The 22,580-nt window shown below is 36.6% G+C and overlaps 1 protein-coding gene across 2 annotated transcripts in view; it reads left to right on the plus strand.

Moving 5' to 3' along the window:
* The window catches only part of LOC138697908 (uncharacterized), a 124,885-nt gene that overhangs the window by 81,551 nt on the left and 20,754 nt on the right, over nucleotides 1–22,580 (plus strand). For both annotated transcript variants that reach the window (XM_069823497.1, XM_069823498.1), the window contains exons 4-5: nucleotides 16,971–17,056; nucleotides 22,138–22,285. In XM_069823497.1, coding sequence (XP_069679598.1) covers nucleotides 16,971–17,056; nucleotides 22,138–22,285 — 234 coding nt within the window. The remainder of the gene's footprint in view (nucleotides 1–16,970; nucleotides 17,057–22,137; nucleotides 22,286–22,580) is intronic.

A 22,580-nucleotide genomic window follows, 5' to 3' on the forward strand; every position in this document is an offset into this window, starting at 1 on the left:
CAGACGTTTGAGATGGGCAGGGCATGATGCACGTATGGGCAAATCCAGAAATACTTATAGAGTGTTAGTTGGAAGGCCCGAGGGAAAAATACCTTTGGGGAGGCCGAGACATAGATGGGACGATAACATTAAAATGGATTTGAGGGAGGTGGGACATAATGATGGAGACTGGATTAATCTTTAAAAGTTATTTAAGGAAGTAAGTATTTACTGCTGTTTTAGCTAGGAGGTGGGAGGCGTTCTTTCCAGCAATTAATGTTTGAAAACAGAACGCACAGACCAAGGATCCCTATCCCGAAACAACTTCTTTACCTGAATCGAATCGTAGTGATCAGCAGGCTTCGGTCCTGGGCACAGAAACGCATGAAGTTCAGAACGCGCGATTTTTTATTGGGTTATTTTACGACGCTGTATCAACATCTAGGTTATTTAGCGTCTGAATGAAATGAAGGTGATAATGCCGGTGAAATGAGTCCGGGGTCCACCACCGAAAGTTACCCAGCATTTGCTCGTATTGGGTTGAGGGAAAATCCCGGAAAAAACCTCAACCAGGTAACTTGCCCCGACCGGGAATCGAACCTGGGCCACCTGGTTTCGCAGCCAGACGCACTGACCGTTACTCCACAGGTGTGGACAGAACGCACGATATATAGTGTTGTGTTGGTCGAGTGGAGTGGGAGATGGAGCGCGCCGTTACTTCTTGTCTCAACATGTAAACAGTCCGTCACAGTACAACACAAAATATATTTCACCCTGTACAGATCCAGTATATATAGTACATTCCTAGTGTAGACAATAAATGTCTACCATTAAAGTATTAACGTGACCTTCAATCAGGTGTCCCTACGCCGAAGCCTGTTACACGTACCGCAGCCAAGCAGCAATACACACAACGGTAATGCATATTATGGATCAACCTGTGTTGTTACAGTCACTCCTCCACATGGGTCATGACGTCATTTATACTCCGTGTACTCTAACCCTCATACTCTGTGTCCCTAGGCCAAAGCCTGGTGATCAGTAATATATTCATATCGTGATCAACTTTGTAATTATTCTTCTATTACAGAATCAAACTTCAGAACTATTTACATAACAATCATTGTGAAATCACAATATCTTTAAATGAAGGAAGCCCATTGAAATTTTAATAAAATCAAAGTACAACTCATCCTGCCCTTTGTTTTCCGTTGTTGTCTTCAGAGGCAAAAATAAATGTCGGTATTAAACCTAAAAACACTATAATGTAAGGCATAACGTATTTGACTTGTCTTCGTTAACGACACGTAGACTGATTACGGTACTGAAGAACTATAAGTAGGAAAAAATTTACTTATACTTCAAGCTTATTCACTGCATCCCACAGCGTGTACTGGCGGTTAAATTTTTATAGGTAACCTTTCTCTTGCACGTGTCAAAGGAAAACGATGCGCAAAATTATAGGCGTATCACTGAAGGAGAAAATCCCAAATGCGACACTGTACCAACTAGCAGATACACAGGACATCACACATGCAGCCATTACATCCAAATGGAAATGGGGTGGACACGTGGCCAGGCTACCAGGCGACAGATGGACATACCGAGCTGCCATGTGGGACCCCCGCATAGGAAGGAGACTTCACGGCAGACCTCAGCGCAGATGGGCAGACTTCTTCAAAAAACAGGCAGATCAACAATGGTCCAGAGAGGCAAAAGACAGAAGAAAGTGGAAACTACTCAAGGGACATTTGTGCATAGACAGGAAGTTGTGAAAGGCAGTGAGAGAATCATTGTTAAAGAAATTCAAGTTCCTAGACTTAAATATCACGTCTAACGTGAACTAGCATATAGAATCCAGCTCATCACGTTAGGCAAATAGAGCTTTCCCTTATTTAAGGAGGCCTTTGCCCTTCATGGGACACAATAGGCTATCTTTATCTTGATCTTTCTCTTGCAGTAGGTCCTTACCCATGTAGAAATTTTGAAATGGGACTTCGACTATATATGTGACAAACGTTAGAATGAACTGCAAAAAAAAAAAAAAAAAAAAAAAAAAAAAAACTGCAACTAACGAAATCAATTCCTCCAATTTCTTGTAGTTGTAGTTAAAATTGATTACTGAACAGTGGGTTAAGGACGCCTTCATTCTGGAATTACGACTAGAAAAATAATTAGTCTTGCTTCCGATTCTCATGACATATGACGAGAGCGGAGCTATAAATATGTCACGTGTTTGAACTTCGCGTGACAGCAGCGAATGCGCTGCCAAATTACGATTAAATTGCGGCCTAGCCCTGCAGCTGTTAAGGCTGTTCTAATGGCCTAGTGTCCGACTGGCTCGTTATAGGATGGTGTGAAAAAAGCGCACACATACAAATGACTTTTAGAGAACCTAGAGTTCATTGCCGCCCTCACATAAGCCCACCATCGATTTCTATCCTGAGCAAGATTAATCCAGTCCCTTCCATCATATCCCACCTCCCCCAAATCCATTTTAATATTATCCTCCGATCTACGTCTCGGCCTCCCCAAATGTCTTTTTCCCTGAGGTCTTCCAACTAACACTCTATATACATTTCTGGATTCGCCCATACTTGCTACATGCCCTGCCCATTTGAAATCTGAATTTAATGTTTCTAATATGTTAAGTGAAGAGTACAATACGTGCAGTTCTGCGTTGTGTAACTTTCTCCATTCTCCTGTAACTTCATCCCTCTTAATAATAATAATCCATGGCGTTACAGCCCGTGAAGGGCCTAGACCGACCAGCCGGCTGCTGTCCTCACGCCCACATTCCGAAGCAGAGGTGGACGATCATCCAACCAGAATGGAGGTATCGTGTGGTTAGCACGATAATCCCCCCAGCTGTTATAGCTGGTATTCGCAACCGGATTTCGCTACCTATCGTAGCTACCCAAATGCATCATCCCTCTTAAACCTATATATTTTCCTAAGCACCTTTTTCTCAAACGCCCTTAACCTCTGTTCTTCTCTTAAAATGTGAGTCCAAGTTTCACAACCATACAGAACAACCGGCAATATAAGTAATATAACTGTATTATAAATTCTAACTTTCAGTTTTTTTTTTAAGCAGACTGGATGACAAAAGCTTCTCAACCGAACAATAGCAGGCATTTCCCATATTTATTGCCATATTTGTTACTATTGTTCCAAGAATATAACTCAATGAAATTTAAAAAGAAAGCGGACCAAAAATACAAAAAGAAATAAAATACACAAAAAAACGTACCCCCTACTAACAATTAAAGTAAAATCAGCATAAAATTACTACAGGTTGTGAGCTTTACTTTCTGAAAATTGTTTCAAATTTCTTTATGGAAAGAAAAAAAGTCGATGTGAAAAAATTGGCGTGTTAACTTTAAAACTCCCATAGCCTAATATTACCTACATAGTTAGCATTGTCAGAAAACTACAAACCATAGACCAAATCCCAAGCCGTCTTGTTTTATTTAGTTTAATGATTCATCGTTGTAAATACATAGGCTTACTTACTTACTTAAAAATGGCTTTTGTCCACACCTGTGGAGTAACGGTTAGCGCGTCTGGCCGCGAAACTAGGTGGCCCGGGTTCGATTCCCGGTCGGGGCAAGTTACCTGGTTGAGGGTTTTTCCTGGGTTTTCCCTCAACCCAATATGGGCAACTGCTGATAAAATGTCGTAAAATAACCTACTAAAATAAATAAAATAAACAAATGGCTTTTAAGGAACCCGCAGGTTCATTGCCGCACTCACATAAGCCCGCCATCGGTCCCTATCCTGTGCAAGATTAATCCACTCTCTATCATCATATCCCATCTCCCGCAAATCCAGTTTAATATTATCCTCCCATCTACGTCTCGGGCTCCCCAAAGATCTTTTTCCCTACGGTCTGCCAACTAACACTCTATATGCATTTCTGGATTCGCCCATACGTGCTACATACCCTGCCATTCTCAAACGTCTGGATTTTCATTGTAAATACTGTTGTTAAAAAAGTATCCAATATTTTAGGAGGTGATAATATGCATGAAAACAAGGATATATTTTTAATAAACATGCGTCCTACAACACATACTTTCTGAGATCTGAACACTTGTTCATAGGAGGTGCTCGATGTGACGTCCATCCATGACAATGCATTTCTCTGCCTTTCGGTGCACGGAATCACGCACTCTTTGAAATTGACCTGGTTGTTCTTGTATGGGCTGACATGCTTTGAAGACGCGATCCTGTAGTGTCTGCACATTGTTGATTGGAGTGGCGTAGACCAATTCCTTCATGTGTCCCCATAACCAAAAGTCTCTGGGATTTCTTCCAAAAATTCTATAGACTGCTCTTTCTTAGGTTGCTAATAATAATTGCAGGGCTATTTACTACTGCTGAAACAGTATGTACGCTCGCTCACTGCTATTAATTACACTAGTGTGACGTAAATGGATACAAAGCGGCTTTGCGAAGGTCGCGCAGTGCTCGCAACGTGAGAGTATGCAACTCTCTTAAGGACAACAGTGTTGGGGCAAGTCCTCCACAGTTTCTGTCATCATTCCATGTTAGCTTTAAGCCACAAATTCAACGGACCCAGGTTGTGTTCTTAACGAGAAAGTGTGGATTCCCCTCCTTTCTGTTGGACTAAATATATGTCCCATATTATACTCGTACAGTAATGTTTGCAGATGACTTAGTACTTTTAGCCTCTACAGAAGTTGACCTACAACGATCTGTACATAATTTTAAATGAGTAGCAGATACGTATTCAATGGAAATTTCTACAGACAAATCTAAGTTATGGCTTTTTACGGAAAAAAAATCAATTCCAAGCAAAATTTGTATCAGTAAACAAATATTAGAAACAGTTCAGTTATTTTGGCCATAAAAATGGCGGAATCAGATATAGCAGACAAAATTATCAAATTTAATAAATCTATGGGTATCATCAACAGCATTGTTAATACCTAGGTATATATTTAAGTACCAAACTGGGTTGGGAGGAACAAGTCACTAATATCACAAGAAAAGCCTGGAAAGCACTACATTTCTCTATGCGTATTCTGAAGAAATCTAACCGAAAGTCGAAAGAATTAGCGTACAAAACCCTTGTTCGTCCAGTTATGGAATATGGAACAGTAGGTTGGGATCCGTACAGACAAAACCAAATCGATTCAATAGAAAAGGTCCAACGCAAGGCAGCAAAATATGTCAAAATGGGAAAGGGACATGGTGAAGAGACAGTAAAAGACTTAGGGTGGGAATCTCTCAAATCAAGGCGACGAAAAACCAGACTCACCGCATTGTTTAAGGCACAAATGGGACACAAAGCATGGACCGACATCAATGCTAGATTAGCAACACCATCATACTTAGGCAGGGCTGATCATTTTAGAAAGTTTAAATGTAGAAAACAAAGAACGGATGTGGCAAAATTTTTCTTTGTTAACCGCACAATAGTAGACTGGAACAGCTTACCTGCGGCAATCTTTCAGGGTGGTACATTTAAGAAAAGGTTGAGAAGATTAGACTGAAAATGTAATTGGAGGTGCAGTGTAATTATTTAAGTTGTGTCATTAATTAATTAAGTTGATATGTAATTAATTAAGATGATATGTAATTTAGTTGATATGTAAATAAATTAAGGTGACATGTAATTAAGATGATATGTAATTAAGTTGGTACTTAAATTGGTAATAGTTGGGTGAAATAGAAGTACTTATAAGTTTGTTTATTGTAGGCGTTATTATAGAATAGTTTTTATTTATAGTCCTAGGTTTATTGCATCTACTTATTTATAGTTAGAAATAAATTTACGTTTATTTTATTTTATTTTTTATTGCTGTAATTATTGTATTATTGTAATGGTAACTATTGTATATTATATATCACTGTCACCGGCTGTATACCCAATTGTAGTGTTAATAAATAAATACATTATAAAACCATCATTAGTCCAAAGGCATACACGCCTCCACCTCTATAAAATCTTGGAGAGGCCTGTTCTATGTTACGGAAGTGAGGCTTGGACTCTTCGGAGACGTGATGATAATCACATTACTGCCAGCGAAATGAAATTCATGCGACGCGACGCACAGCAGGTTATACGAAATCGGAAAGGAAAAGAAATGGAAATGTCTTGAACGAGCTCCAAATGGTACCTGTGCTGGACCAAATACATCAATATCAAATCAATTGGCTATTGGCTCCAACATGCAAATCGAATGTCAAACAACAGAATACCAAAAGCAATCCTGAATTATAAACCAACAGGAAAAAGGTCGTTAGAACGTCCTCAAAAATGGTGGAAAGAAAACTTGGTAGACCGTAATAGTTCTTGAAACGACTACAACCAGTGAGGACGATCATGATGATGATGATGATGATGATGATGATGATGATTATACTCATATCAAGTAATGGACTTGACCCATGCTGTCACATAATAAGTTAATTCGAAATCATTATAAGTTCGTTAAAATTTTGTTTTGTTTCTGTTTATTTAGTTTTGTTTAAATTTTTTGAACTCGTAATTTTTTTTTCTCAATCGTACTATCAGGGACTGGAATGCTTTACCTGCAGATTTATTAAAAGCTTTACCAATAACCAAAAATGTGTTTAAAAATAGGCTTAAGGACTTTACTAATAGGCGGTAGTATATTATGCACACTATTTAAAGGATGTAATTGATGTTTTATTTGAAGTGTTGTATCAGTGAAGAAGTGTGTTGTGTTAGTGAAGTGTGTTGTGGTAGTGAAGTGTGTTTTGTCACAAAGTGTGTTGTGTCAGTAAAGTGTGTTGTATCAGTGAAGTGTGTTTGTGTCAGTGACGTGTGTTTGTGTCAGTGAAGTTTTATAGTTTATAGTGATAATGCAAAGTATTTGAACAGTGAAATGTTTTTGAAGTGTTAGTGAAATCAGGATAGTATCAGTGAAATGAGTCGTAGTTCCAGTGCAGTGAGTGAGTTGATAGCGAAATGAGTGTAGTGCTGAAAGGTTCTTGTGCATGTATGAACATATCATACTCGTGGGTTTTAGTTCCAACTTGGTTAAGATACAAATTAAATTTACTTTAAATGTTATTTTAAGTGATCGTGCTTCATTTAATTCAAGATACTCCTTGTTAATATTATTATACCATTATTATTTATTATTATTATTATTACTTATTGTTAGTATTAATTATTATTAGTATCATTATTATTAATTTATTATTAATTGTCATTATTTAGCGTAATTAGTTACCACAGCCACCGGGTATTTACCCATTTGCAGTGTCAATAAATACACAAATAATTGATTTCAATAATGTTTTTTTTTTTTTTTTTTGGGGAAGGAGGAAAAGCGGGAAGACTAGCATTGTAACATGTAATAGGCTTATTGTGTGTTATAATTCTCATGATGGAAATAATTTTTGAAATTAAAATTAAATCTCGTAAGAATAGTTATTGAAATTCGAATAGTCGCTATTTTATACTCGAGACTCCTGCCATCTCTCGATTCAGCCTGCACGTCTTACAATTACCATGAGTCCCACTGCTTCAGGGTTGCCATACGTACCACTATAGTTGTAAGAATACAACTATTTTGTAAGGTTGTACTACGAACGACCCTGGATTGAGTTGTAGGTACACGTGTTCGTACGACTATTTTAATATTTCTTGAAAGATTAAAATGTAAGATTATGGATAAAGCCCCTATTTCTAATATTGTTACAAATATGGCATCAATAACCACTATTTATGATAGTTTTAAATGATCTTGCCTCCATCATGGCAGTATCTAATTATTTTAATAAATTTTAATAATTAATGCTCATTGACATTTCTGTGCAATGTTATATTTCACATAGGCAAGTCAATTTTAATAAATAATTGATGGTATGATGGCAATAAGCCACTCTCAAGTTTACCTTTGAATTTGCAGTTGTATAATACACACTTTCACAAGCATAATAAGATTCCCGCTTGGGCTGATTACCTGGTTGGAGTTTTTTCGAGGTTTTCCCCAACCATAAGGCAAATGTCAGGTAATCTATGGCGAATCATCTCGCTAAATATCATCTCGCTATCACCAATACCACTGACGCTAAACAACCACGTAGTTGATACAGCGTCGTTAAATAACCAAGCAAAATAAAATAAAAAACAAGCATAATAATGTTAATATTTTATATCTGATATTGTTATGTATTATCTGATGATGCCCCATGAGGACGAAAAGTTTGCACTCATAAATAAGTAATAAAGAATGATATTTTAAAATTTGATACAAGTAGGCCTACATATGTATATTGGCTTATCTGAAAATCAACATGAATTGACGGGTTCAGAACCATAGTGGGCCAAGCGCCATTTACTAATCAGCAATTCTATGAATAATAGGCCTATATAGTCCGAGAGTCCAATTAACACCCAGGCGGAAGGCTTTCTGTTGGATATATCTTTTTACACTCATTATTATCCATATGTAAAGCAGGGTTGTCACATTTTCGTTGCAAAAATTATTCCTGGTGGCAATTATTTTTTAGTACCAACATGAATACATTGATTTCTACCACTACCATTCACAGTGAATAAATTACTAATCTTTTGTTTGTCGTCATCAATCAACTCAGACACAACATTAGTTTTTACTCCACGTGGTACAGATGTGAGCACGTCAATTAAAATATTAGACATATGTTACCGCTTTTTGTGATTGGAGTGGCATCTGAGAAGGCCTAATCAATAAACAAACTCTAATATTATGTTTTTAAAAGAAAGCGCCCTCTTTGACACCGCCTGGGTATTAAATGAACGCTCGGATTATAATGTGAATCGCACCTGTGAAAAGGAGCCGTGCCACAAATTAATGTTTATGCTCACCATGCCGAAATGTAGTAATTATACATTTGGTAGTAGCCCTTTAATGCACCTCATTAAAGTACACCTATTCATTATAGTTCAGTTGTTCAGCCAATGAGAAATCACCATTGTAGCATTATAAAACCTCAAGTATCGATTATTCTCGGATATGCAATCGAAAGACAACTAACGAAACGTCTCGGAGGCTGGAAATCCAATACTGTTGCAGAAGGTTATGTTCTGTTACTATAATAATTAGCGTTAATTGTAAATAATATTCAAATAAATTCAATTTGTCATCTCGTTTTTCAATTCTAAATCAATTTCCAGGTTATATCAAGAGTAATGTTCATGTTATTCTCTACATTATATCAAGGTCAATGACATTCGTTCCTCGGAAAAAACCAATACTTTCGCGTCTGCGCACATCTCACAATTTTGAAGGTCAGTTCCGCTCTTCACTTAGATAACCGTAACATGAATACTTATGAATAATTTCAAGTTAGAAATATGGTCGAGCATAAAAAGTCGTATGAAACTTGCCTATAATGGTAATTAAGACGCTCGCATGAAAATTATGAAACGAGCGCAAGCGAGTTTCATAAACAAACATACTCGCGTCTTAATTACTACCATTATAGGCTCGTTGCATAATGTACTATTTTAAACCTGGACATATCAATTAAATAATGGGTAATATTGCAGATTATCCCCTTATTATTAACGACAATTGTGTTTATTACGTTTATGGAAGTCACTGTTATGTCATTTGCAATAATAGACTGTATTAAGAAATAACGTAAGTTGAGAGTGTTTTTTTATACTCGTATTTTAGCAGTTTGTTCGTTCGCAAAATAATTCACTGGCTACACAGGCTTCTATGTAAAATGTGTATATATTTATTCAGAATTATTTTTTTTATTAATTTTGTGGTTTATACCTCAATTTATGTATTCATTTACATTTTTTCTAACACTAATTTCGTAATAAGAAATCGCAGTAATTTCGCATACGGTATTTAGAAATGGAAAAGAGCACCACTATTTTCTTTAGTGTACGACTGTCAGAGATTAGTACGACGTTTCAGCTTCAGTAATCTGGCAACCCTGCATTCCTCTAAAGTATATGCTTATTGCATATAGACTCATGCCATCTGCACACCAGTCACGATGCTACATTACGTCGGACCATTTAGGGCGAATAGTACCGAAATGGCGATAATGAATAATGAATTAATTGAAAGGAACTAGCGTTTCGCACATAACCGGATACTGCCAAGTTATGACATCATTGGACGTGTCCATGAAATACAAGAGAGTCAATTGGAATTGGAAGAGTTTATTATGTAGACCTCAGTTATATATTGCGCATGCTGAGTCATAATTTTGAATTAAGTAAGTACTGAACATGTACAATATCTTATAACTGGAACTTGGAAAATTCAGGTGGCCAAAATTTTGTTTCTGCATCTGTATAATTTGGTACACTAAAGTATAGCCTATTAATTTAATTAGTTAGTCATTATAATAAAATAGTAGACGATAGAAAGCCAAGCCATATCTCTAATGATAAACAATAAAATACAAAATATTAAAACAAAAGTTTATCCATTCATTATCATAGTAATTAGCTATGTGAATCTCAGTCACTTTTTTTTTCCAATAAGTGAAATGATGCCGGTAAATTTTGACTGTTATCCAGTACATAATTAAAACTTAACTTTTTACAGAAACAAGTTTGGAATATACATGAAAAATTTCAATTGAATTTAAGAATGCCAACAACTGGAAGCTTTTCACTTTCGCTTCCTAAAATACTTATGTGATTCACGTATTGATGTTATCAACAGTAATCTCACTAGAGATTTTGATTTATCTAGAGAAAATCAAAACTCGAGTGGGATTTAATTGAATATTTCACGATTAGAAGAAATTATATAATGTTTAGAAGAAATAAAGCACTCTAATACAATAAAATATTAATTTACTTACTGAAATTCTATTTCACTAATGTTAGCTTCACCAAAACGTTTGAATGGAGCCGCCATTTTCAGTTGACTATGCGGTAAACAAATAACAATCGCAAAGAATGTTTTATAATAGGCCTACCTTCCGTAAAGAATTTTCAGTTTGAAATGTTGGCAAACAAAGAAACAAATGGTAGGAAGGTGATAAAAATAGGAGAAAGTAAATAAAGATTAGGAGAAATAAAGTACTCTAATACAATAAAATAGATATTAATTCACTTACTAAATTCTATTTCACTAATGTTACCTTCACCAAAATGTTTGAACCGAGCAACCGTTTTCAGTCGACTATTTATGCGGGAAACAAATTACGATCGCAAAGCATGTTTTATAGTACCGTAAAGAATTTGCAGTTTGTAATGTTGGCAAACAGAGAAACAAATACTAGGGTAGTGATAAAAACAAACAAATGCTAGGGATGCAATAAAATTAAACAAATACTAGGGAAGCGATAAAATTGTGCGATAAGCAGCCATGATTGATTGAAAGACGCCCTTTCATACCGTTTTATTGGTCAAAAGTAGTATGACGTAGTAAAAGTATAATAGTCAACGAAATATCAAAACATTAGTGAAATAAAATGTATCAAACATACAGCAGTATTCATTATACAGTGTAACTGACTCCAAAATATTGATAGGATGGACCATAATCGACTACCAAACATTGGAATGGAATCCAATGGAATTTAAGTGAGGGGGCACGGATGGCCCAGCACTGCGACCTGTACAGATCTATTGCGCTAACCCTCGATATGCAATTAGTTGCGTGCCATAGATCCCCTACGCGCACCAACCCAACCACATGACTCCCTAACGACCGGTCCCTACAGTCAACAGAAATCCATATACCATTCCTGCTTCGGCAACTTCCCCCAAGGCATCCCTGTCGGTCCGAGGCGAAACTCGTCCCCCGAATAGGACCGCCTCGGGTGCTCGTTGCAGAAGTAATCCAACGTCGTTTTGCTACATTCCACGGAGGCCGGTCGAGAGAGCCAGTAGTTCCGGGAGGCCGCCTGTAGAGTGATCTGAAAAACCAGAAACAGGATGATGAGGAAAGGATGATGGGGGAGGAAAGGAGGTGACGAAGATGAGTGGGGTTCCAATCGCCTGATAAAGTTACCTGATATTCATCCATAGGAGTGAGGGAAAAACCCCGAAGAAACCTCACCCAGGCAACTCATCCTGACCGGGAATCGAACCCGGGACCGCTGGGTTCGGAGTTAGACTCGCTAACCCCTCAGCCTCGACGGTGGACACTACCAAACATTACTCTTTATTGTGAACGTAACAGGTGACGAGACTGGAAAATCCAAATAGGAATGGAGGGAACAGGAATATTTAAGTTTGATGGATTGGAGCTGGATAGATCTAAATCCTTTTCTGTTGCTGTTTCTAAGGTTGTAGAATATCAATTCCTGTTCGGGTAATCTATAATCAAATTAGAGAATATAAACTTAATTCATGGTGAGCTCATACTGTTCATCGCAGAAAGTTGAGCGATTATCGAGTGGTTCAAATTGTACGAGATCATGGTGGCTCTAGGTAATGCCATTTAGCGTCTACGGAATTGGTGATAGCGAGATGGTATTTGTCGAAGTGAGGTGGAGAGTTCGCCATGGGATTATGTGACATTCGTCCTACATTTGGAAGAAATATCGGAAAAGATTCCACCAATTAATCTGTCCAAGCGGAAATGGAACCCATGCACAAGCGGAGCTTCGCATTACCATGCAAACGCATTAGCCTGAGCTAACCTATGTCTGACTCATGCCTTAGAATAGAAAATACGAACGGACATTTTTTTCCTTCGGAGGTTGGCTCTTTTAGTAGAAAATATTATGTAGTCTCATAAAACGTATTCAAACACGCAAGAAACAATCTTTATTAATGAAAATGCAAATAACATGGGAAAATATATCAAGTGGCATGTGATAAGCCTACCAATTATCGCCTAGTCGTACATGAGAAAAATTAACGCTCACATACAGCTATCAAGGCCATCAGAAAGCGAGCATAATCTGAACCACGGCCAAATACTGTAGATGACACTGGATGCCTGCACAATACTATACACATAGGAATTTTGCGCTGTAACGTCACTTCCGTTTCCGGACGCTTGTCAGAAGAACAATTAAAATACGATATTTTATGCATTAGAGAGATATTGTCATCAAACTATGTATAGTACCAGCGTCTAATTAATACTCAGGCGGTTTCAAAGACGTTGCTTTCTTTTGAAAGAATAAGATGAAAAATTGTTTATTGATTAAGCCTTCTCAGATACCGCGGTAACTTATGTCTATGAGTTAGCATTTTTAATTGACACCCCGATATCAACTTAACGTTGAATATAGCCTATAACAACACATATATCTGAAGTTCATCGATGACGACAAAATTTTAGTAATTGTAATTCCAATATTAATTAAATCATCTTGTAGCTTGAAATTTATTCACTGTGGACGGTTATGGTAGAAATCGATATATTGATGTCGGAATGAAAATAATTGTGCAGTATTTAGGGATAAACTTTACAAGGAAGTAAAGGACATTATAAGTGTTGATGCTTGCAAAAGAGATGTATCCAACACACAGCATGAGGCGAAGGTATTAATTCAACGTTAAGTATGCGGAAATCTAGATCTGTTAGATAGATAAATACGAATGATAGAAGAGAATTTCATTTCATTTAGTGTTCTGCCCAAGGACAGGTCTTTCACTACAAACTCAGCTTTCTCCAATCCTTCCTGTTTTCTGCCTTCCTCTTCGTTTCTTCATGATGCATATATCTTAATGTCGTCTATGATCTGATATCTTCTTTTACTCCGAACTCTTCTCCCATTCACCATTCCTTCCAGTGCAGCCTTCAGTAGGCAGTTTCTTCTCAGCCAGTGACCCAACCAATTCCTTTTCCTCTTCCTGATAAGTTTCAGTATCATTCTTTCTTCACCCCTCTTTCCAACATAGCTTCATTTATTACTCCCTCTGTCCACTTCACAAGTTTCATTCTTCTCCATATCCATATTTCAAATGCTTCTATTCGCTTCTCTTCACTTCGTCGTAATGTCCATGTTTCTGCCCCATACAATACCACACTCCATACAAAGCACTTCAGTAGTCTCTTCCTTAGTTCTTTTTTCATAGAAGAAAATATTGGTTAGTATTAGAAAATGGTTAGGCTACATTAAACTACATTTCGGTAAAAGTATGCGTAAGGAAGTGAAACCATTTATATATAATACGTATAGTATTAAGATAAACTTAAAATATATACCTACTCCAGTAAAATATGAATCCTAAGGAAGAGCGATGAGATGATATGAGATGTGATTAGAAGTATCTAGCACTGACATTTCTGAAATCTATCCTTATTACTACAAGGATAGAGAAAATTAGAAATTTAAATATACGGGAGTAACTAGGAGAGATGAAAAAGCTCAAAAATACCAGGAAACAAAAATAATGAGGAGATCATGTTTTCCAAATGACCGATTCAAAATATACACGACAAACCTTGTTTCGTAACAGAATGTGAAAAAGGGAAGTGGAACGACTTCGTCGAGGATTTTTAGCGTCGAAACAGATCTTTGAACAAAACTTTTATGAAGAGGAGGAGTCTATTTAAAAATAAAAATATGTAGTGCATGTACAAAAATTTTGTCCCTAATTGAGAGACATCCAGATACAACTGAGGCACCGAGATCAAAAACGGGACTAGTCATTTAGAGGTCATTTTGAGAAAAAACTTCACAAACTGCATTGTACTTGCTTTAACCTCTTGTTTTTGGTATTGTTACTTTGCACTAGGCAACATCTACTTGTCCCACAAAGAGTTCATGTTTTCCAGAATACAGGACATATAGAAAAATAGATTTGAAAATTGCTGACATATATACTCCAAGCAAAATACTGTCGTAACTCGAAAATTGTGATTCGTTAAGATATGCTGTTTCCTAGTGAAATACTGCTGTAAAAATATTTCAATAAAAAGGTACCAAAACCATTTATAATTTACTACCGTACTTTATTATTTGAATTTCATACCTCCAGGTAGTAAAACAGAGTCGTAAATAATTAACGAAAACAATATGTGATTTTCGACATACAACAGTATTTTATTGGAAGTGTGATATCCCCTTTTTGATCTAAAGAAACAGAATTTCATTAAAAAAAATAATAAAAAATAGTAATAATTTTTGCTATTGTATTATATTACTATTAAGCTTACTAAAGTTAAAGACAAAAATTATGTTTATAAAGAAGTTCACATCTCAGTAACACATTATTCAATTCGGAGACTAGTCATTTGACTTTTCTTACTTATGGCTTTTAGAGACCTCGGAGGTTCATTGCCGCCCTTACATAAGCTCGCTATCGGTCTCTATCCTGAGCAAGATTAATCCAGTCTCTACCATCATATCCTACCGCTCTCAAATTCATTTTAATATTATCCTTCCATCTACGTCTCGGCCGCCTCAAAGGTCTTTTTCTCTCAGAACTCACAACTAATATTCTGTACGTATTTCTAGATTCGCCCATACGTGCTACATGCCCTGCCCATCTCAAACGTTTGGATTTAATGTTCCTAATTACGTTAGGTCGCCGTGGCGTCGTGGTCTAAGGCATCTTGCCTAGGACTCGCGTTACGGAATGCGCGCTGGTTCGAGTCCACAAGGGGGAAGAAATTTTCTCATGAAATTTCGGCCAGCTGGTCGGTCTTGTCCCTTCAGGGCTGTAGCGCCATGGATTTACTTTTTAATTATGTTAGGTGAAGAATAAAATGCGTGCAGTTCTGCGGTGTGTAACTTTCTCCATTCTCCTGCAACTTCATCTCTTTTAGCCCCAAATATTTTGCTAAGCACCTTATTCTCTGTTCCTCTCTCAAAATGAGAGTCCAAGGTTCTCAACCATAGGCTACAAAACAACCGGTAATATAACTGTTTTATAAATTCTATCTTTCAGCTTTTTTGAGAGCTGGCTGGATAACAAAAGCTTCTCAACCGAAGAATAATAGGCATTTCCCATATCGAGTATCGTTTACATTTGTTATTGTTGGTCCAAATATTCGAATTTTTCCACCTTTCAAACTATAAATTTTCAATTTTTATGTTTCCATTTCGTACTATATTCTGGTCACGAGACACAATCATATATTTTGTCTGTTCGCGATTTACTTCCAAACCTATCTCATTACTTGCTTCAAGTAAAATTCCCGCGTTTTCCTAATAGTTATTGGATTATCTCCTAACATATTCACGTCATCCGTATAAACAAGCGGCTGATGTAACCCGTTCAATTCCAAACCCTAATGGCATAGGCCTATTTTAGAGCAAAGTTAAAAAGTAAAGGTGATAGTGCATCTCCTTACTTCAGCCTGCAATGAATTGGATAAACAGCAGTCATTTCACGAGTTAAATTTTTCAACTTAACGCTAGAATTCTGCAATGTTCGACGCAAGTGACGGGTCGCTCACATAATACGGGCGTACTTAACTCAGATACCCAAAATTGATTATAGGCAAAGTTCCGTTTTTGAGCTCAGCGCTTCAATTATGACTTTATTAGGTAAAGAATCCTGCGCACCTATAAAATTTCAAGAAAATATAAATAAGATCCTAACATTGACTTAAGTTTTCTAAATCATTTAAACGTGGGGAAAACATTGTACAGAAGCCACTCTATGGTCCGTTCCAAGATTCTGTAGAGTGACTGGGGACACATGAGGGCGGAGCCTATCTGTGCTGGAGTATATTGCGGGCAGCATCAGCTGGAGCCCGCTAAGGGGTAAGATGCTCCTGGAAGATAGTTCAGATATAAATGATCTACTCCCTGCAAGCGATTGGTAGATTCGTTCAACCAGTGCCTCCCCAGAGCGGTTATTGGCCCTAGCCCTCCCACATACCACTTGCGCAGTGGTCTTATTTCGTCTTTCTACTCTACACATTCTTGGGACGGACCATAGATATAAATCTTAATCAAAATCTGAGGTGATGTTTCGGTTAATTACAAAGAAATGTGAAAACTTCGACGTTGGATAATTCCTGCTATGAAGGTGTTCAGTAAATATTTCCTGCTTATTTAACTATTTATTACACTACACTTCACTACAACTGGATCTTGATCTGTTTCAGGTGTTACTGCAATGTTCGCCTTCTTGATGATCTATAGCGTCCTCAGTATCATGCTCAACGTTATGTTGCTCATCGGAGCTCACACGGTAAGTCTTGGATTCACCTCGCTGCTAAGTGGTCCGTTAAAGTCCCATAAAATTGAATCACGGCACACTCTCGTGATAGAAAAGTACTTGTACTTTAAAGTGGTGAATTTCCCTTGAAACCAGAAACTGTACCGGTATTTAATGACTAAGGTACACGTACCAAATAACGCCACCTTAACACTTCAGTCACTTTTGCTCTGGAAATAAGTTATGTACAAACACGAAAATTATGAAATAGAAACTGTAGTCTTATCTTTACAAAATAGCACAATGAAAATGGATATATTATATACCGAACAAGAATTATAACTCAAATAGTAAAACTTTGTAAACTGGCGTTGTTAGGAACAGGTTGTCCAATTAACGCCACCTATTTTCTAGTAAACTATACACTTATAATTATTAATGAATTATTTTTCCTGAGCAACACAAATTGAACTAAGCGACTAAATTTGAGTTTCTGCTAATAAAAGATACAAAATCACATCAATACTAATGAAAGATTCTTGATCTGAAACTGAAACGCCAGATGGATTAGGAAAATATGTTTTCCAGTGACTCCTTACTTAAAAAAAAAAAAAAGAGACAATGTGACAAAGTAGAAAGTTATTAAACACAAAAGCATTTACCTTAGTGTAATATGAATGTTTTCCAATAAGTAAAACAAAAAAATTAAGTTATGTAAAATAAAAGAATTAAGAGTTCGATAAGCATTTGAATCAATATCATCACTGCACATTCTGAACATTTGTAAGTTGAAAGGTTAATGATTTTCCTGATGTTTTCACACTGATGCTGTACTGTCAGCCTTAGTGCTAACATAACCTAAAATTTTGTCTGTAGACCTTTAACGCCACATGGCGTTAAAGCGCTAATGAGTGCTTGATAACATGGCATGCCTGTTTCTCTAACATTTTCAAATTTTATAGATAGCAAATACTTTCTAGAAGAATGTTTACGGATCACGAAAATATATAGTTTAATATAGTTATTATTTGCTCAACACACAAAATAAAATATTGCCTCTTACCTTGATAAAAGAACAGCCATTCACTATCAACACACAACAGGAAAATGATGGAATATAATGTCACTCGTAAATGTCAGCGGACAGCTAGTAACTCATTTCATCACTAGATTGCAAGCGAATGCAGGCTACAGTAGTGCATTACCGAAAACTTGTGTCGTTAACAAATTTTAATAAGTGGCGTTAAAGGTATACATGGCGTTATTTGGCTCAGGGACCTTATAAAATACTTCAATCTGTTATGTAAGCCAGTAGTTGACATTTTGCGATTCGCGAGTCAATCCCTTAGTATACAGAAGCAGGGAGGAGGGGTACGGCAATCCCCCTCCCCTTAGCCATCACTTGTTCTTTCAATGTTAAGCAGTTTGGGTATAGTCCTCCTCCTACCTTGCCTTTGCTTATATTGCGGACTGCATTTTATATGACATAATCTTTGCCGACCACTGGTGTAAGCTATCTATACTACTATGACGAAAATACAACTTACATGTTTTAAGTGTTCTTTCTTGTCACACAGTAAATATCATATGAATCAATGCTCGGTTATACTACGTGGAACTGTTGATCTCTGCTCACGAACTCGTAGAAGCAAACATTGTCAAAACTACGGCACACAGCAATAGTGTGCAGAGCTAACAGAGAATACATACTGTTACAACTTTCTTGTACCGGTGCGATCGGCGATAGAAAAATTGCTGGGTAACGGTATAAAGAAGTTTTGTCCACCATACATTTGAGCTATTCCATCTCAAATCGACCGAAATATGGAGAAAATTGACCTTACAATTTCTAAATACAATAAAACTTTTTTTGTACGTAGAGAACTGTGATATAACGCTTTGTGCAAAGTTTGAGGCATCAGAACTTCATAGTGTTTAAATTAAAAATATTTAAATTTATCGTATTTTCATAAAATTTGCAACTTTAAACTGTTGTATCTCCGAAACCCTTTCACCCAATGATCAAAATCAGGGTTTATTTTGATGCTGAGAAATTAAAATTTATATTGACATATAAACATATTTGTGCGAGATCGTGCGTATTTGCTTGTTTTCCGCACAGAACCAATACGCGGTAAGTGTGAAATACCACATTCAGTATTCCCAACGTAACACACATAACAATTTCCCTCTTCTTACCGCTTAAGCGCGACATTCATTTTACTGCTTTAGGCTTTTAACATATTATTTTTAGAGATGTTTAACATAGTAATAATTATAAATTGGAAACTTACGACTGCTATTTCACCTAAATTGCACTGTTAATAATTATTGTTTTTAAATATTTGCAAAAATTAAGTAAAGTCTACTACTCCACGAAAACTATTGTATTCCTGATACAAGTAACATTAAGGAAGCCGTGAAAAAATCAACAAGACTCCAGATGCCGATGTTATTACTGCAATATGTTATATAAATAATATTGTTAAAATATTAAAATGAAAAATAAATCATTACATAACCTTACCGTTTGTTTTAAGTTCGCATTTATAGACTGGGAAAAAAAAAGACAGACGTATATCACGGCCAGCTGGAGTATAGATATTTTTGTTTTCTAAAGTTGCCGTCATTAAACAGAAACCGAGAGGAGATTTCATTGCAACTAATTAGAAATTCGTCTTTCAGGTATGTAATAAACGATCTTCGCACAAAATAATGTACGATACACGAGCGGTATGTTTGTTTTCATGTTCTCGGAAATTAAAAAAGCTCAACTACGTTTCGCTTTTTCAATCTTTTCCTCGAAAATGAAAACGTCAACATACCGCTCTTGTAACGTATATTACTATTTCTTACTTTTTATGGAAATGGAGAAATTTAGATTTTCCTCATTAAGACACCTTTGCCAAGGAAAAAATATTTAAAAAATATATAGTTAGATTCCGCATTGAAAGTACAAATAAACACATATTTTTTACTGATGGCACGTTGATAAGAAAGTATTGAAAATATCAAATAAAGAAAATAAATAGTACGCGCGTGAATTAACCAGCTGACTGTGAGGCGGGAGCTAGCCGAGGTAAGCAAGGCCAGGAGACATAAACACGTGATGTGTCGTCTAGAAGTCATGGTTGTGCTAGCTTTATCACAGGTTTTCATAAACACAGGAGTAAAATGACACCCAACGCTCGCTTATCTTCAGCTCTCGGCCAGTGCGTGCGGTACTGCGCCGTTCAAGTCTAGGCGTGTGAAAATAATCTATTTAATACCCTCGAAACTTATTGCCGTACCACTAACCAAACAATGCCGAATCCCTCTTAATAATGCATGTTTTTTTCTCAATATTTTTTTACATTTTTACGAATTGGCAAAAAGCCTAAAATTAAGTAAAATCAGATTATCTGTCTCTCTCTGTATACAATAAAAATAAGGATTACTTCTTAACATAACCTACCAAATGTCAGCTACAAAATGAGCTCCTGTTCAATGTTCTGCAGTAAATGGTTCCAGAGTTCTGAGCGCCGAAAGAGGCTTGTTTTTATAAAATACGCTAAATTTGTCGCTCAATAATACGAAAACCGTTTGACTTTCGATAGTATATTTTTGAAAATGCGCTCTCTTCAGCACCTTGTATAAATAGGGGAGAAATTAGAGTATAAAAAATGTGAGGTTTTTTACAGATCGATTTCATATGGGATAGCTGCAGTCTTATCAAAAGGTTTTCTTGGAACTGGAAACCACTTTGTTTTACCTGTGCTTTTCTTATGCTGAAGAATCAGTAGAATGGAGAAAAATTCTCTCCGGCACCGGGATTCGAACCCGGATTTCCAGCTTTACGTGCTGGCGCTTTATCCACTAATTGTAAGCCACACCGGATTCAAGTTCCGATGCCGGATTGAATCCCTCTCACTTTAAGTTCTGTCTACTGTGTTCCCCTTTGTTGGCCTACTCTCATGTACCGTGTCATAGTATGCTTCACAGTAGACCCAATGCCCAACCATAAGTACAGAGGTGCACTCATTACGAGTGACTGAGTGGCCGAGGTCCGACGGAACATGGCGAAGTCTTGAATCGCAAAGTGGTTACTTACACTTTATCATATAACTATGATGTGAATCTAGGAGAGTAAACCGAGAGGCAAGGTAGTTGGGTGTGGAATCATGCTATATCGAATTATACATGATTCCACACCCAACTACCTTGCCTCTCGGTTTACTCTCCTACCTTCACATCATAATCGTAATACACGTTCACAGCACAATCTGTTGCTACCAATACCACGTCATCAGACATCTCTGTACTCAAGTTCTTTCTCAATAGCCATGGCCCGGTCATGGAATTCGCTGCCGCTGGAAATCAGGGGTAGTCTTAATCCTCAGTTGTTTAAAATTAGATTGTTTAGAAATACTTTAAATGCACAGAATTAGTTCTTTAGGTATAATTTGTATTTATTATTATTGTTATTATTATTATTATTATTATTATTATTATTATTGTTTTACACAGTCATTGCTTTATTTTTCCATTATTCTAATATCTAGGTAATTGTTATTGTCTCAATGTAACACGTGCTGTGCTGATCATACTAATTGTACTATTCCTTTAGTTGTGAGATTATATTCATATGTATTCATCCTTTTTTTTAAGTCAATACTTGTATACTAGAATGTACTTTCCTGCCTGTGATTATGTATTCAGTCTCTTTATTATTATATATATTTTTATTATTATTATTATTTTAAAGTTAATACTGATAGTGTATATGTATTCAATCTCTCTTTTTTACTTTATTATGTTTATTATTATTTTTAAGCTAATATTTGTATACCGGTATGTATTTTTCTGTATGTGATTTGATCCTGGTTGAGTGGAAGAGAAGGCCTGAGGCCTTAACTCTGCCAGGGAAAATAAAACTATTGTTATTATTATTATTGTTATTATTATTATTATTATTATTATTATTATTATTATTATTATTATTATTACCGAAGTAGGTACACATAGAGTTTCAGTGCAGTAATTCTACATTCCCATATGGAGAAGAGTCGGAATCATCTTTAAAATCTATGCACTCAAAACGTTTGCCTAATAACTTATATATTTGTGATTTTCAGGAAAACCTGCGACTGATATTCATGTGGATCATCGCACACGTCATCTACCTGGTGGTGACGGTGCTGGGTCTGCTCACTAACCTCTTCATGACTCTCCTCAACCCTGACCAGCGGGCAGGCTCTGTCGGAACCTCTCTTGTTAATATAGGTAACTCTATAGGCCTACATACTTATCGTCGTGATCGGCATTTTCATCGCCTCAACTGCTATCAACACTAATGTTTTCCACACGGCTTAGTTCATGCGTCACATAATCTTCGTGGCTACAATATTTTGTCGGGGTGCATGTAGTATTTAAATTACCGCCACTAACAGCGACTGAGTCTCGAAAGCACACGTAGGTAAAGTTGCTTAAGGGGTTAGGTACAGCTTACAGCTCAGTAAAAGTTTGCAAATATTCAACTTTCTTTTACTTCATTATTGTGTATTGTACAATAATGAAA

The sequence above is a fragment of the Periplaneta americana genome, chromosome 4 (assembly GCF_040183065.1).
Source record: "Periplaneta americana isolate PAMFEO1 chromosome 4, P.americana_PAMFEO1_priV1, whole genome shotgun sequence".
NCBI lineage: Eukaryota > Metazoa > Arthropoda > Insecta > Blattodea > Blattidae > Periplaneta > Periplaneta americana.